At 47.0% G+C, this 16,479-nt stretch overlaps 1 protein-coding gene across 9 annotated transcripts in view; it reads right to left on the minus strand.

Moving 5' to 3' along the window:
- The window catches only part of LOC135908829 (phospholipid-transporting ATPase ABCA3-like), a 324,046-nt gene that overhangs the window by 49,297 nt on the left and 258,270 nt on the right, over nucleotides 1–16,479 (minus strand). For 6 of the 9 annotated variants that reach the window (XM_065440659.1, XM_065440663.1, XM_070532568.1 and 3 more), the window contains 2 exons: nucleotides 13,371–13,852; nucleotides 2,190–2,377 (listed from right to left, as the gene is read on the minus strand). In XM_065440659.1, the coding sequence (XP_065296731.1) occupies nucleotides 2,190–2,377; nucleotides 13,371–13,852 (670 nt within the window). The remainder of the gene's footprint in view (nucleotides 1–2,189; nucleotides 2,378–13,370; nucleotides 13,853–16,479) is intronic. The other 3 variants (XM_070532569.1, XM_065440661.1, XM_070532570.1) reach the window with 2 other exon arrangements.

Raw genomic sequence — 16,479 nt, forward strand, 5'->3', positions numbered from 1 at the left:
TTTCTGTCTGTCGGTCGCTGGTTCGAGTTCTCACTGTGCAGCTTCTGCCTAATTGATCTAAAGAAGAAAAAACACGTCCGGATGGGTAACTCAAAGCTCGGCCTACCAATGACGCAGTACGATGCTGTAACCATTTGGTAACAAGCGCACGCATACATTTATCGTGACTACGCCAATGAGCTCTATCAGATGATCTTCACATGTTCATCATTGGGACAATTGGCACGCTATGGCACACAGAATGTGCGAATCGCCAAGGAGCGGGCGGTACATATCGTGCCAACAACTAGCGCTTTCATATGATCGCCGCGCGTTCATGATGATTATGATTGCCGTGCTAATTTACACTTATCCGCGTGTTGATTATGATGATGATGATGATGTCCATACTTTGGCACCTACCCCGAAATATGAAAAAAAAATTATGGGTTTTACGTGCCGAAACCACGATCTGATTACGAGGCACGCCGTAGCGGCGGACTCGGGAATAATTTCGACCACCTGAAGTTCTTTAACGTGCAGCGAAATCTAAGTACATGGGTGTTTTCGAATTTCACCCGCATCGACATGCGGCCGCCGTGGCCGGTATTCGATCGATCCCGCGACCTCGTGCTTAGCAACCGAAAACCACAGTTACTAAACGACCATGGCAGTTATCCCCTAAAGGTGGATAGGATAAAAGCTTGTCCGCGTGTTGATCATTATGATGATAATTTCCGTACACTGGCACACACCCGAAAGGGCGATTGATGAAGAAGCCGGTGGTACTTGTAATAGCATCGCCAAATATGTTTTTGAGATGATCACCGCGTGTCGATGATTGTGATTTCCCTGCTATGGCACATACAACAGGTGATTGGTGAAGGAGTGCGTCCTCGTGTTCATTATTATGATGATGATATCCATAGAATGGCACATAACAAGAGATCGCCTAGGAAGCATGCTTGTGTTGGTTGTGGTGATGATTTCTATGCTGTGGCAGATATTCCCAACGGGGGATTGGCCACGAAGTGGGTGGTTCAGATCGTGCGACCAACTGGCTCTTTGTTGTGATTATCACGTGTGGATGATTATAATTTCCATAGCAAGGCCCATACACACAATGGCGGATCGTCCAAGAAGCCCGTGCGTCTGTTGATAATGATGGCGATTTCCGTACTACGGCCCATATCCACAACGGGTGATCGGTCAAGCAATGGTCCGATACATTCAAAATCATCATCGTCATCATCATCATCATCATCAGCCTGGTTACGCTAACTGCCGGGCAAAGGCCTCTCCCATACTTCTCCAACTACCGCGGTCATGTGCTAATTGTGGCCATGTCCCTGCAAACTTCTTAATCTCATCCACCCACCTAACTTTCTGCCACCCCCTGCTACGCTTCGCTTCCCTTGGAATCCAGTCCGTAACCCTTAATGACCATCGGTTATCTTCCCTCCTCATTACATGCCCTGCCCATGCCCATTTCTTTTTCTTGATTTCAACTATGATGTCATTAACTCGCGTTCGTTCCCTCACCCAGTCTGCTCTTTCCTTATCCCTTAAAGTTACACTTATAATTCTTCTTTCCATATCTCGTTGCGTCATCCTCAATTTAAGTAGAACCCTTTTCGTAGGCCTCCAGGTTTCTGCCCCGCACGTGAGTACTGGTAAGACACAGCTGTTATACATTTTTCTCTTGAGGGATAATGGCAACTTGCTGTTCATGATCTCAGAATGCCTGCCAAACGCACCCCAGCGCGTTCTTATTCTGATTATTTCAGTCTCATTCAAAATAAGTAAGGAGAAATGAAGGAATACAAGCCAGTACATGATTGGGCACATTGCGCAACACACGGGTGCGCGAGAGCAGATGCGTATGCCAGTTTCCTTTTCGCCAATGACGCAAGAACGACATGGAGAAGCTTATTGAATTGCACTTACAGCTTCACGAAAGCTTCGCATCGCATAGGTTGTGGCATGTGGAGTGGATCTGGATTTTTTTTCTATTTATCGTAGAATTACGTCTGTCTCGTGGAGAAAGGCTAATATGGGGCATGGGCGGGGGATAAACTACAATGTTCACTCCCAACCACTGAATACTCACGCTTTAAGATGCTGTTGTGGCATAAGAGTCATAACAAATTTCCACGGTAAGCGACGGCATATAGCTTAAACGCATAACGAAAAGATGGTGCTTCACTCACACATACGTGTAACATGGCTCATCCCGCGGCTTCTTCATGTCAAAGAGCGTCAGCAGAGACTCCGCCGCCTCGCCAACTTGCCACTCGGAAACACCGCGCAGGCGACCCAGGAGCCTTAGAAAACTCCTGGCAGACATTGATTCAGGAATTCCACCGCTTTGAAGGCAGAGCCCGATGTCCGACTGCCACTGGGATAAACACAATTTGACCGGGAATTACAGCGCTTCATTTGTACTTTAGTCACTTTCTTTTTCCAGGTCTCAAATTCCGGCACGACAACTTGACAAGACGTATGTTAGCCAGTGGTTCTATGAAAGTTCATCTGGTCAGTTAACATAGAGAAAAAAGTTATTCCCGTCACTCACAAAGTCGCCGTGTAAAAAAAATAAACGGGAATTTGACGTCAGCATCATTTACAAGTCTGGTCACAAGCACGAAGACGCTGACACACTGTCGCGTGCACCCACCGAACCTGTCAATCATGAGTCAGAGGACGATGTGATGGCTTTCTGGGCGCCATTACTGCATCGGGCTTGATCAGACGACAGCGTGACGACGCTGAAATTCGATCTACCATCGACCACTTAGAGGGCCACGGATGTTATATGGATGGATGTTATGAGCGTCCCCTTTGGAACGGGGCGGTGGGTTGCGCCACCAAGCTCTTGCTACTATACTGCCTAATATTCTACCTAGGTTAAACAATGAAAAAAGACAAAAAAAACCAATATGAACTACCACGCCCAAATTTTCTGATCCCCTATTGCGAACTGTGCTTTTGTACGTCTTCGTCTTTTGTCGTTTCCCTACTTTTCTTCCACCAATCCTCCAGTCTCATCTTACTAATGTCTATTGCGGACATGTTTGCTTTACCACTGCTCCCTCTGAACGCAAGGGCTTCAAGGAGGCCAGTGGTGCCTAAATCGACCGCTGGGTAGACGTCATCACATTCTAATAAAACATGCTCCGTAGTTTCCCTAGCTTTACCACAGCAAGCACATGCTTCTTCTTCCTTCTTATATCTCGCTTTATAGGTGCGTATTCTAAGGCATCCTGATCTCGCTTCGAGAAGTAATGAGCTTCCCTTTGAGTTATCATAAATGGTTTCTTTCCTGATTTCGTTTTTTCCTCTTAGGTAGTTACTCATGGCAGGTTTCTTTTCCATTGCCGCCACCCATGAGATTAATTCAGCTTCTCTGACTTTCCGCTTGACCTTTGTTGTTGTGTTGTCCACCCTACAGGTCGCATACTTGCTGGTAAGCTTCCTAGTTCTTTTCCTCCACTGTGAATCAATGTTTTTCCTGTACAGATACCTGAACACTCTCCCAGCCCATTTACTTTCTTCCATATTCCTCAGCCGTTCTTCATACTCAATTTTACTGCAAGCTTCCCTCACTTCAAAACTAGTCCAGCTCATGTCACCCTGCACAGCTTCATTTGTAGTCTTCCCGTGAGCGCCCAATGCGAAGCGACCCACTGACCTTTGGTTCCCGTCGAGTCCTGATTGCACCCCTGATTTATAGCAAACAACCGCATTTCCAAAAGTAAGTCCTGGAACCATTACACCTTTCCACATACCTCGGAGGACCTCGTACCTATTGTATCCCCATAGCGCTCTGTGCTTCATTATGGCTGCATTTCTCTTCCCCTTTACTGTTATGTTTTTTCCTGTGTTTCCATATATCCATTGCCTTCGTTTATCCATATACCAAGGTATTTATATTCTGTCACCCGAGGTATTTCTTGGCCCTGTATCTCCACTGTCTGTTCAGTGTTTTCATTAAATACCATAACACCTGATTTTCTAACACTAAAGTTCAAACCTAAATCGTTGCTTTCCTGTACACAGATATTAGCCAGACGTTGCAAATAACTTTGCTTGTTAGCTAGCAACACAATGTCGTCCGTATAAAATAAACCTGGGAGTTGCTGCTCTATTACTGTACCGCCTGTTTGTATGAGATAACAAACCCGATATTACTTCCTTCTAGCGCCCTCTCCATCCTCACCATGTACATCATAAACAACAGCGGAGATAAAGGGCACCCCTGCCTCAGTCCCTTGTTGATATGAACTTTCTCCTCGCTCCTCATCCCTTCCCATTCAACGCAAACTGTATTTTCTAGGTAAATCTCTCTCAAAAGCTGTATGCAATCGTTACCTAAGCCTTCCCCTTCCAGGATATCCCACAAAATGTTGCGGTCCACGTTGTCGTAGGCTCCTATAATGTCTAAAAAGGCCACATACAACGGTCTGCTTTCTGCATTTGACATTTCAATACACTGAGTAAGAACAAACAAGTTGTCATCCAAACGCCTACCTATTCTGAAGCCATTCTGAAGCTCTCCCAAAATGCCATTATTCTCTGTCCATGCTTGAAGCTTTACTTTGATTGCCTGCATTGCTAGCCTGTATATTGTCGATGTAATGTTCAACGGTCTATACGAGTGAATTCTGTCTTTCTCCCCCTTTCTTATATAAATCAAATTCATTCTATTTTGTCGCCAACTGTCTGGTATTCGTCTATCTTTTAAAGTTCTTTCCACTGCTTTCACCAGAGCTTCCTTACTTTTTGGTCCTAGTTCATTTATCAGCCTAATGGGAACCTCGTCTAGCCCTGTGGCTGTACGCATAGGAATTTTCTCTTCGGCTTTATTCCAGTTGAAATTTGTCAGCAGCAGCTCCTTTTTCACCTAGGTCTCTTTCATGCACTTTTTTTCAACAAGTATAACCTCGTCATTGCCTTGGAAAGATTCGGCTGTTGCTTTTCGGATGTAATTTATTGCCGCTTCTCCTTCGAGTCTGTTTTCATCTTCGTCTAGGATATGTTGTTGTATTGTTGTTGACTTCCTGCCTAATAATTTTATGTGGTTCCAAAATATTCTAGGTGCGGCCTTCTGTTTCTCACGTATTTCTGACAACCAACGTTCACTTTCACCTTTTAATTTTGCTTGCACCAGTATTTGAACCATAGACTTTTTCTCCCGGTATATTTCCCATTTACTAGTTACTTCATCCTGTGGCAACTGCGCCTTCTTTGCCTGCCTGTGCTCTCGAGATGCTTTCTGTCATTCGGCGATCGCTTCTCGTATCGCCTTGTTCCACCAGCTTTTCGGTTTCTTTTTTCCTTTCCAACGAACATGTTGGTTCCCTTTCCGTATTTCTGTCTTTATTACACTTATAAGCTCACCATATTCCCACTCTTTACTTGGCCATTTGCCAAGTCCTTCCTGAACTCTAGTTACTGTATTTGCTATTTGTTCAGCACTCAAATTTGTACTGGCCATTTTGCTCTCCTTGCTCTCTTTCCCAACTGCTTATCCCATTTTCAATATGATGCGTTTATGGTCACTCCCTATGCTGTTAAACCCTTCTTCATCGATGACCGTTTCTCTCAACTTATCATGAATTCCTTCTGTCATCAGACAGTAATCAATGGTCGATTGCCGGTTTCCCACTTTCCACGTGATCTGTCCTTCACACTTAGGCCCTGTATTCACGATCACGAGGTTATTTTGCTCACAAAGGTCCAGCATTGACCTCCCGTTATTGTCGGTGTAGCCATCTAAATCCTGTATGTGGGCATTCATGTCACCTAATAGGACAATTTCAGCACAACTCCCGAAACTCTTAATATCAGCTCTTATGCATTCCACTAACTCTTTATACTTCTCTGTGCAATTTTTTCCGGTCCACAATTACGTAACGCCCAGCCAAGTTTCTTTCCTACTCATTGTACCTGATAACCAAAGATGCTCTTGACATTGTGAATTTACTCTTTTGCATTTGGCTCCCTGATGGATGAGCGTTCCGACTCCCCCTCCCTTTCTTTCCGACTTAGTTCTGCTGCACCCTTCCCAAGCATAATTGTCAATAACTGGTGGCTCTTCTGAGTCTCTAAGGTGCGTTTCTGTAACCGCATACACCCCTATTTGTTCTCTGCGTAACTGCTCCTCAATCTCTGCCCACTTTTCCTTTCTTAACCTATTGCATGGCGAGCTCTTTTTCTTGTTTTCCTCCTTTTTCTATTATCGACGGCAATGCTCTTCTGATGTTCCCCTAGGGGACCTTCTTCATTACTATCTACTCTGACCTCCTGAGCGCCCGCGGGCCCCCTAAAAAAGCAACAGCGCGACCACCAAGTCGCCAGCCCACTTCTCGTGCTAACCTGTAATTGAAGTGGATCCCGTCTCGTTTAAAACCACCGCAACTTCTCACTTCCCTGTTTACTTCGACAACCTCGAAGCCTTTCTCTCGGCTCATTGCCTCATTAGCAGCCACTACGGTTCTTTGTACGTGACTGTCACGCACAGGCACCTCCGGCACCGTGCACACCACGATCTGCACCTGAGGGGATAGCTCACGCAAGTCGTCCACCCCCTTCGCCAAGCGCTGGGCTAGTCCTGGCCCTTTCCTGTTTAGGACGTCATTTAGCCCACCTGCTACTACGACGAGGTTGCGCACGTGGGCATTTTCCGCGAGCTTTTCTTTTGCTCGCTCCATGACAGAACCCAGTGTGCGCCCTGGAAATGTCCCTACCGCCACTCTTTTGTCGCTTTTCACCCTCTCCACAATTGCTTTTGAGCACCCAGCCAGGTTTGAATCGCCTGCAATAATCACCCTTTCACTCTCTCCTACCTCTCCCTGCTTCCCTTTGCCATTTTCCGCGTGATTCGGACTCGACAAGGGGCATTGTGCCCTCGGCTCCTGCTTTTTCCGCGTAGCGGCCTCAAGGTAGGTGCTGCTCTTTCCAGCTAACCCATCATCACCCTGCCTGCGTTCCGCGTATTTCTCTGACCCTCCAACGCCTGTCGCGTCGGGGGTCTGCGTTCCATTGTCACGCACATTCTCGGACACAATGGCGGTCCTGTTGAGCTTTTCCTCTGCTGCTTCCAGTCTCTTTTCAACTACCTTCTGTGCCTCACGTTCCATCTTTAGCTCATTTTTGAGCTCTTGCACCTGTTTGAGAAGGTCTTCCTGGAAACTCTCCATTTTCTGCAGCCTAGTATCGACATCACATTGTGTGCCGGTTGATTCGACGCCCTCTCCATTCTTACCCGTCTCCTCATCTGCCTTAAGGGTCGCCCCCATACTGCCTGCTTTACCGGCTTTCTCGCCATGTATTGCACGGCTTTTTGCAAATACTATAATACTATATCAATGCAGAGCACATGCCATCTAGAAAAAAACCGATACGCACAGGATCCAAATCCTCAAAATGCCGTAAAGCAACTCTCACCACTGTTTCAAAAACAATCAATGCCGCGGAGACCAAAGGTATGACGCGCTAAACGACGCGGTCACGCTCTCACTTTTCTACCAAACAGGCACAGTAAAACCACTAATAGCTATTTCTCTTGCCACTTCCAAGCTACTACTTAAAGACTACAAACACTCAACGTCCCACTAGGCTGCACATGTTGGAACACGTGGCACGAAAGGATGCTCTAATCATCCTGCAAAAGAAACGTACACGAAGCACACCCGCGCACTCGAAATACGAGAGACAAATAAACAAAAAGGAAAGAAACGGAAAAACCCCCAATTACTATTTAAATGAAAAAAAACAGCAAATAAAAACATAAAAACAGAAGCAAGCTCAAAGCATGCACAAAAACTTATGATTTCGTCGTCGCCACGGAGCCCCGAAAAGCACGTCCATCCGCCACAAAATCCAAACCACGTATCACCCCACAACCATGCCACGCCATCTATGTCGCGTATTTCCGTCCTTCTGTCTACGCGACAACGTGCTTTACAAGAAAAACGACCGTTCGAATGACCGAGCCTATCATGGTGGTGCCAAAGGACTTGCGGGACGGTATTTTTTTTCGATCGCCATGACGAGCCCAAATCTGGCCACTTAGGCACCTCACGGCCGCTTGCCAGATTGTGCGAGATGTATTACTGGCCCGTGCTTTCGGCAAGCGTCAAGCAGTATGTTAAAGGCTGCCGTGAATGCCAGCGACGAATGTCACCGCCTATGAAACCCCCGCGTTATTGCAACCCATCGAACCGCCTCATAAGACGTTCGACCGAGTCGGCTTGGACATTCTTGGGCATTTTCCTGTGTCAGCCGACGGCAAAAAGTAGGTGATTGTCGCGACTGACTATTTAACCCGCTATGCCGAGACAGAGGCGCTCCCACGAGTCACGGCTTCTGAGGTAGAGCAGTTTATGTGCCACAGTGTACTGTGCCATGGTGCCACGTCCACTGCAATCACAGACAGAGGGACGGTGTTCACAGCACATGTCTCAGACGAAATTTTAAAGCGCAGCTCTTGTGCGCCCGTTTGAGTTTCATTTTATTTTAACGTCAACATCTACAGACGGTAATGCTGCGGACAGAGGACAAAAAGCCACAAGATAGGGCTTGAATGCGTCCACTGGCCGTCTACTTGATAGCAGGGCAAATAAAGATCGCATAGTAAAGTCTCAAATCGCAGCACATAAAAGATAAATAAAGATACACACTTAGAATCGTAGAAAAATAAGCAATATCATTAAAACAAGAGGACATATCTAAACTAACCGCCAAGAAATATATAAAGGTAACGTGTAGAAATAGCAAACACATATGGAATGCAGGAGGACAAATAGACATGCATAATCAGTTATTAGGCAAGTTCGGGAGTTGGAAACGCAGCATCTGATCGCCATAGTTTGTGTGATTGCGTGGACGGTCCGAACTCCCATGAAAGCGAGTGTCTCGAATATTTCTGCTTAGCTCTGTTTCACAGAACTTTCTGAGGGTATGTTGATAAATTTCAGACAGCGGCAAAGATTTCGCGTCACTGCCGGCCGCGCCGTAACCAAGGTCATCATCGGCGCGCTCTTATCTAGCTGGGCGCGCTCCTGCTGCGATTTCTCGCGCACGGCGCAAGTCTTGCTTTCCCCTTGTCCTCCAAATCCGGATTACGTGTTATCACCTATCGCCTCGCCCCCTTGCTCCGCGCAGTATCGTTACTGTGACTTTCGCCGCTACCGTCCACTCCGCCCTCGCCGTCCCTTCTCCCGCTGTCGCGGCACTGCCGCGGTGCCGGCGGCGGGCGCTCCTTGCCGCCTCGCGCGTGATCCACGGCTCTCCGCTCCTCCGTCTCCGCGTCCCGTGGATGTACGGCTCTCAGCCGTGTCTCTCGTTTCCCCGTTTTCGGGGCGCGTTCCTCAGTGGAATTTGTCGCCTCTGGCAGTGCTTGCGCCTGGCTGTCCTTGCTCCCGCCTCCACTTTTGCCCTATATTTCCTCTTACCTGGCGCAGTGCCGTTGCGGCCACTCGAAAGACAGTTATAGTGTTTCGCCCCCTTACTTCTACTTCCCACCTCAACCTTGTGCTGCCACATTAAGTGATTGAAAGGGGTCTGTGAGTGAATGAGGGTCACCTATACTCAATGCCCCTGTTCTCCACCCGTTTCCTCATCCCACCTCAGAAGAAACATTAAATAATGATTGCTAATCTCTGCACCCCTCTCCGCGGCGGTGACCCATTAAAACATGGCGCGATGGCGCGTCGCCGAAGCGCCGGCTCGTAGCCGCGGATCGTCGTGTGTGCTGCCCAATCCGAAACGCAGAACCGCCTCCGCTCGGCACTGCGTGTTCTGTATGGGGTTGCCTGTTGTTGAAATAAGGCAGCAGCTGCGCTCAAAGATCGCATTACCAAGAAGCGTAATCGTCGGCCAATTTTTCAACTGAGCAACACCAGGCATCCAAAAACGACTGCTTACCATCCGCAGTCCAACGGACTTACGGAGCGATTAAACAAGAGAATCGTGGACATGATCTCTATGTATATTGACATACATCGCAAAACATGGGATCATATCTTGCCATACGTGAATTTCGCGTGTAATACCAAAGTACAAGAAACAACGCGCTTTACACCATTTCGTTTCCTTTACGGTCAAGAAGTTCAGAAGATGCTGGGCGCTTTGCTTCCGCGTCCAGACGACGAGCGTCTAACTAGTGACGCCGAAGTATTTGCTCAGCGCGCTGAGGAAGCCGAGCGTGCTGTGGCCAGCAGCAGCACGCGGATGCACGGTGTTATCCGCCACAGACAAGCATGCTACAACCCCGTCGACCAAGTGTGCATGTGGACTTCTGTTCGCCACCGTGGCCTTAGTGAAAAGTAGCTCAGCCGGTATTTTGACCCATACACAGTGCTGCGTCGCATTAGTGACGTGAACTACGAAGTCGTTCCGGACAGTGCGGTCAAACACGGCGTAGACAACCTCACCCTGCCATCGTTCACGTAGTACGCATGAATCCATACGTTGCGCGTTCGTGATTAGTTCTTTTTTCATTTATTGATTTTTTAAAATATTTTCGCTCATATTTACAGCTAATGCGGTTACCTCTCTGCTTCTTGAGGCTGTGCTCGTCACGCTTCACCACTGCTGTACTTGTGGCTCTCCTGTCGCTGTGACTGTGTTCTTTGCGTGAACATCTGCTTTGACCATGTTTCTTTAACCCCCCATTTTTTTCTTACACGGCTTCTTCACCATCGAGCCGATTCTCTTTTCGGGGGAGGGGGAAAACGCCACCTGCAGTAATGGGCACGGTGCAAGAGAAGAGGCAGGAAGGACAAGAACGAAGAAGCGCGCGTGCTACTCCCGGCCGCTATTTAGCCAGTTTGCACCGCCGTGTTTTTCGGGAGTCAGCTGTCTTCATTAAACGTCGCGAGTCTTCTTTGAAGACACGTGACAATATGTAGTAGGCAATGGACATTCAAGCAGCTATCCAACAGCAAGAAAATGAACTAGTTAGCCCCGTTTTGGGCATTGAGTTGACGCAGGCATGAAATTTTGCTAATACAATACAATCCGTTCGGGAATAAGACCAGCTTGTACCGTGACCTTCTCCTTGCACTTTCGTATTTTCGCCGACGAATCTAGTTTGAAATTACTCCTATTAGCATGCTTTAACATTGGTCTAATACAGCTTAAGTACATGACTAGCTTAGTACATGACTAGCTTAATAGATTGGTATGCTTCCTTCAATTTCCAGCAAGGAAACCATAATATCTGCTCCAGTTTCATAGGTATTTGGTAATCTGGGATTTTCAGCCTCACTTTAGGATAATGTACCCAATCATATAAAATCACACGCATGTCAACAAGATTTGCCGATTGTTCAGATCGCTTCCTACTTTACGCTTGTCAATACAAATGGAGAATTGTAGCGCTCTGTTTTGTTATTAAACAAACAGATGTGTCCCACAAGGTATTTCATATTTGCCGTGAGGCTACGGAACCGCACTACATACCGCAGCATATTGATTTTAGCTCACTGGTATAGATTTGCAGTGTAATCAAAGCGCGAGACAAAGGATGAAAAAGTAGACAACGCCCACGCCTCTTAGAACGCTATGGCGCTGCATACAAACGTGACTGCTGCGCCTAAAAAATGTGTGGTGTCGGCTTTTACGCCTTTCTAAATATTCAGAGAGAACTCATATACATAATTACAGCACATGGGCGCTGATACAGGAACCAGGCTAGCGCTAAGATTAAAACTAACAACAGAAATGCTATTCCACGTTCAGTAATCACACGCAGATCATTTGCGGCTTTCTTAAAGGGCAGACGCGAGGTTTTGGGTTGATGCTTGCTGCTGGGTTTCTTGGTAGAATATGTCTGGGAGCAAGCACCGCTTACACGCACATAAAAGCAATATGCGCATATCATTTCTTCAGAACCTGATGGTAAGCACGGGTAGCGCGAGGGTCTCACTGCGCTGGCACGACGACTTCGCTGCAGCCAGATTCAGAATACTGCGTCTGTAATGTGGGCAGCCTCTGCGCTTGTCGTTTGTCCTTTTGTAAATTGTTGGTTCGCTGGCAGAACGACACGGGCATAGAAGGCACACGAAACAAAACACAGCGTTGAACGAGCGATTGCGAACAGCTGTTTACGTCCGCCGTGTCTCCTCGCAATGAACTTCAGGAACCGCGGTTACACGCTCCAAAATAAAGTGAAACTTCAAAGCATTTTTAAATTACAAAACACGCATATTATTTGTTCCTATTAATGACCGATTAATAATATTGTAACGTACAGGTCTTTTTCATTACATTTTAAATATTAGGCGGCATATGCAACAAGATTTGGCTGCAAGTAAACGTGGGCGTCGCACCAGCCACACTGTGGAAATTGCAATTGTGTGGAATGAGCCCTGTAAAATCTCATTGCGACGTGTGCGACTGCACTGATTTTTTTTTTTTTGGGGGGGGGGGGGGGCTCCAGTCACAGTATGCGAAGCAGCATTTACAGGAGTCGTCTTTTATTTGACGTCTTAAAGTGTAAACATTGTTAAAAATAACACGCACTGTACACAGAAAAGAGCAAGGCGAAAGAACACCAACTTCAGTTTTTCAAGAGAGCTTCCGGCTAGAAATGCTACACCAACTGGCTTTCGCTTCTGCACTTTTAAAAAGCAGGCACTATGCCCAAAAGTCAACTTAGATTGGCAGAAACACAGAAGCTGCGGTAACGACATGCCAGCAAACGAATGTCCCTTTGCAAGAAACGGCGATGCCCAGACCACCTCAACGTCCTACATATATCTGCTTGCTGCACTTACAATGAATAAGAGCTAGAGGAAAACGAACTGCGCGCTATCGTGAAACGGAACAGGCTTGTTCGGCACCACGAGTTTCAGATTGATATACCTACCGAGACTTGGCGGTAAAGAAAAATTCGAATTCTATAATAGTTGTCTCGCTACATTTCTGCACGCCATGCTAGAAGTTCAACGCTGCTAATTGTAAGAGGAAATGATTTGAACAAAGCAGGTGAATTATTGGAATCAACTCTTTAGCCTATGTGCGGTGCTTAGGTTCAAGAATATAATTTCGCTAATATTTTTTAGTCCTTTTTTCCAGCCCTCAAGACCCCAACTGATTTCCGATCAGGCCATGGGGCCAAAACGTTTCGAGACCCTTGCTTTAGGCATTGTTCATTGCTATGCAACTTCAAAACTGAAGATAAAGAAGACTAATCGGAAAACTGTGCAATGTCTTTTGAGAAAATGAATACCAGTGCAGTTGGTTCAGTTAGTCCCACAGTCTTTCTTCTGCTTAAAAAGAACGTTATGACAAGGCCGCTAAACTATGAAGCCATTTTTTGGATCTGTTCTAGCACTACCTTTCTGGAGACGTACGCAGTAGATCCTTTTTTCGTGCCTCACCTTCTGAGCGCCGCCTAAGGTGCTCCCTTCTTTCGAGTAACACTCTCCCCTACTCGGAGGCACGATCCCGGCCATCACGTTGAGCAGAGTGGTCTTTCCTGAGCCGTTGACTCCGAGCAGACCGAGACACTCTCCCGGTCGCACGGCCAGACTCGCATTCTTCACGGCCTCCGCGTCACCGAAGAATCTGGAGACACCGTTGACGACCAAGGCGTATTCGGCCATGTTGCCGCCTTCTGCGCACGCTCTTTCGACAGCAAGCTTTTCCGCCGTGACACCTTCGTCAGTCACGTGGCCTTCGCCGACATCGCTGATTTTGCGTCGTATTAATGATCGCCCCATACGCGGAGGACATGTGCACAGAACGGTGAAAAGGATAATCGCTTCCAAAAGGAGGATTCCCAGGTCCACCAGCACACTATTTGCCGAGAGGCTGAGCGGGCTCAGGATGTCCCACTGGTCCGGCAAGTTGTCTGCAATCACTGAAAGAAAATTAGGCACAGTTGACACATATTGTTTATTGTATATGATTGGCACTATACTAGGCAGAAGAAATACCAAAAACAACAAGAAACCTATTGGGTTGTTGTTTTTTTATGCAGAAACCAAGCTCTGATTATGTGACACGCCGTAGTGGAGGACTCCGGAATAACTTGCGCCATCCGGTGTTCTTCAACGTACACCCAATCCATGGTACACGAGCGGTTTTGCATCCTGTTACAACCACAACGCAAAAAACCTAATGAATATACGTGCTACCTTTGTAAAACACAGCCAATTATGCTGGAAAACTTTATAAGGCCTATAAATGCAATGTTAGGCAGTGTTTATAGTAAAATTACGACAGCGCAGAAAGACATGGACAAGACTCAACAACACTAGCTCTTGTGTTGTTCAGTCTTGTCCAAGTGCTTTTTTGCACTGTTTCTTTCACTATATACCATGAGCCCACTAGCCCAACAGCACGCCTTGGTAAGTTATGCGGTATTCTTGGTGGACTGCACATGACACCGAGTTGAAATGTGTTGGAAATGGGGAGACTGTTATATGTTATAAGGGACGAACGTTTGAAATTTCTGAATTAAATAATGTATTTGCAAATAATTAGGGAATGCTACTTCTCTCCAGGCATTTCAAACGTTATCCAAAGAGTGGTCGTATACGTATTTATTGCGCCTGGAAATTTTAGAGCAGCACTGACTTCGCATTTTGTGTAAATGTTGTGTACGCTATTGCTGCCGTGCATTCGACATATAATGCGTGTGGCTTAATTACGGCGTTATGTCAGGGCTTTGCGCTTGTTTTTCAGGTTTCCTCTGTTAACAAAACGTGACGTGGAGTTTAAGCTCCCTTAAGACCTCGAGATCGCGGTGTTTTGGGTCGTATGAAGACAACATCTTACATATGAGGTTGAATTGCATTTCATTTAATTTATTTATGCTCTGACTTGAAAGACGCGGCTTAGATGGAAATTGTGATTATACAATATGTCAGAAGCTTGTCGCGCTTGCAATAGCGCAGTTTTCTTTACTAGAGTCCTCGAGTATGATTAGGTCGACGTTTACAAGATGTATTTAGAAATAAAGAACGTCTGCGGAAACAGGAGAGAGCCCAACCAGGCTGCATCGACTTTTTGTTGTTTCGCGGTGGGTCAAACGGGATCATCACAAAAGGCCTGGTAGGGTTTTAGCCGTGCGAGGTGAGCGACATCAGGCGAGGTTATGCCAGTTGATATGGTGTACATCTGACGGGGGCTATTTCATAGGTGACATTAATCACTTGACGCAGGAAGCAATAAGAGCTCTTGCACCAAAAAGTTTTTTTTCCGAGAGCCCGCTCGGCAGGAAGGGGACCAAAGTATTGCAAGAGAGCCTGGTGAAAAGTGTACGTCATGGTGCCGCTGAGTGTAAACGCGCTTTTGATTTTCTTGGGATGCCGACAGACGAGTACAGGCAAGCTGCCTCGCGTGGTCGGCATGGGCAATGGCTTCGCTTGCATACTCGCTGCTCGAGGTCATGGAGGAAGAAAAGGTAGGAGGGAGTAGTACGTCACGCAACCAGCCTTGACAAGCGAACGAGCACTGGAGCTACAGTGGCGGCCCAACACGTCACCTCTCGCGTCAAGATCATGGAGGAAATTGGAGATTTGCCCAGACGTTTGGTTACCGGTAGTTTTTATTCTGTGCGCGTTCGGCCGGCAGCAGCTGCTCAGATGGAGGCCTCCGTGGCTGCTCAGCTGTCCTGCCTGTATCTCTGGTCGCATTTTTCTCTGGATGCTTATTTCGCTTCGGCCGTTTCCCGCAAGGCATGTGCTCCGCACTTTGAGCGAGTTTTGAGAGGTTCACAATTCAACGTCAGTGCATTTAGGCTATAGGCATACTTCGGCCGAAGTAAACAGCCCGTTGTGAGCGATAAGAAGCGATGCGTATTTGCCACATTTTTGACCGAGGCCTTGCCCGTGTGTACTTTGCGCTGGTATGCAAGCTTTATTGATTTGCATTGTCACTGGACCAGTGCCATCTTAGGCATGAGGTTTTCATGCATGCGATTGATCTCATCGCGGGAGCGGAGTCATCCTTGCAGGCCAAACGCGGTGAAGCTTATTCCCTCAGATGACGCTGACTCCAGCAAGAAACGGTGAGCTGCATTTGCTACGTACGTGCTATGCTGTTCTCTTCTAAAACGCGGTGCGTTGTCGATTGATCAGCTCCGATTGCAGCAACTACTGCAAACAGTGCTTATTCCAGCTTTCGGAGTTTGAAACCTTTATACGGCCGGGTCATGCAGTCTCCGCTATGTTCCTAAACACTGGCCCTTCTTCGAACACTGCGTAATGCGAACACGAACAAGCGGTTGGTCATCGGACGCATACGGTCTTACTACAAAAAAATATGGGGTTTTACGTGCCAAAACCACGATCTCGTTATGGGGCACGCCGCAGTGAAATCCGGAATAATTTGAGCCACCCGGAGTTCTTTAACGTGCATCTAAACCTAAGTACACGGGTGTTTTCCCATTTCGCCCCTGTCGAAATGCGGTCGCCGTGGTCGGGATTCGATCTCGCGATGTCGTGCTTAGCAGCCCAACACCCTAGCCACTAAGCAACCACG

This window comes from Dermacentor albipictus, chromosome 1 (assembly GCF_038994185.2).
Source record: "Dermacentor albipictus isolate Rhodes 1998 colony chromosome 1, USDA_Dalb.pri_finalv2, whole genome shotgun sequence".
NCBI classification, from domain to species: domain Eukaryota; kingdom Metazoa; phylum Arthropoda; class Arachnida; order Ixodida; family Ixodidae; genus Dermacentor; species Dermacentor albipictus.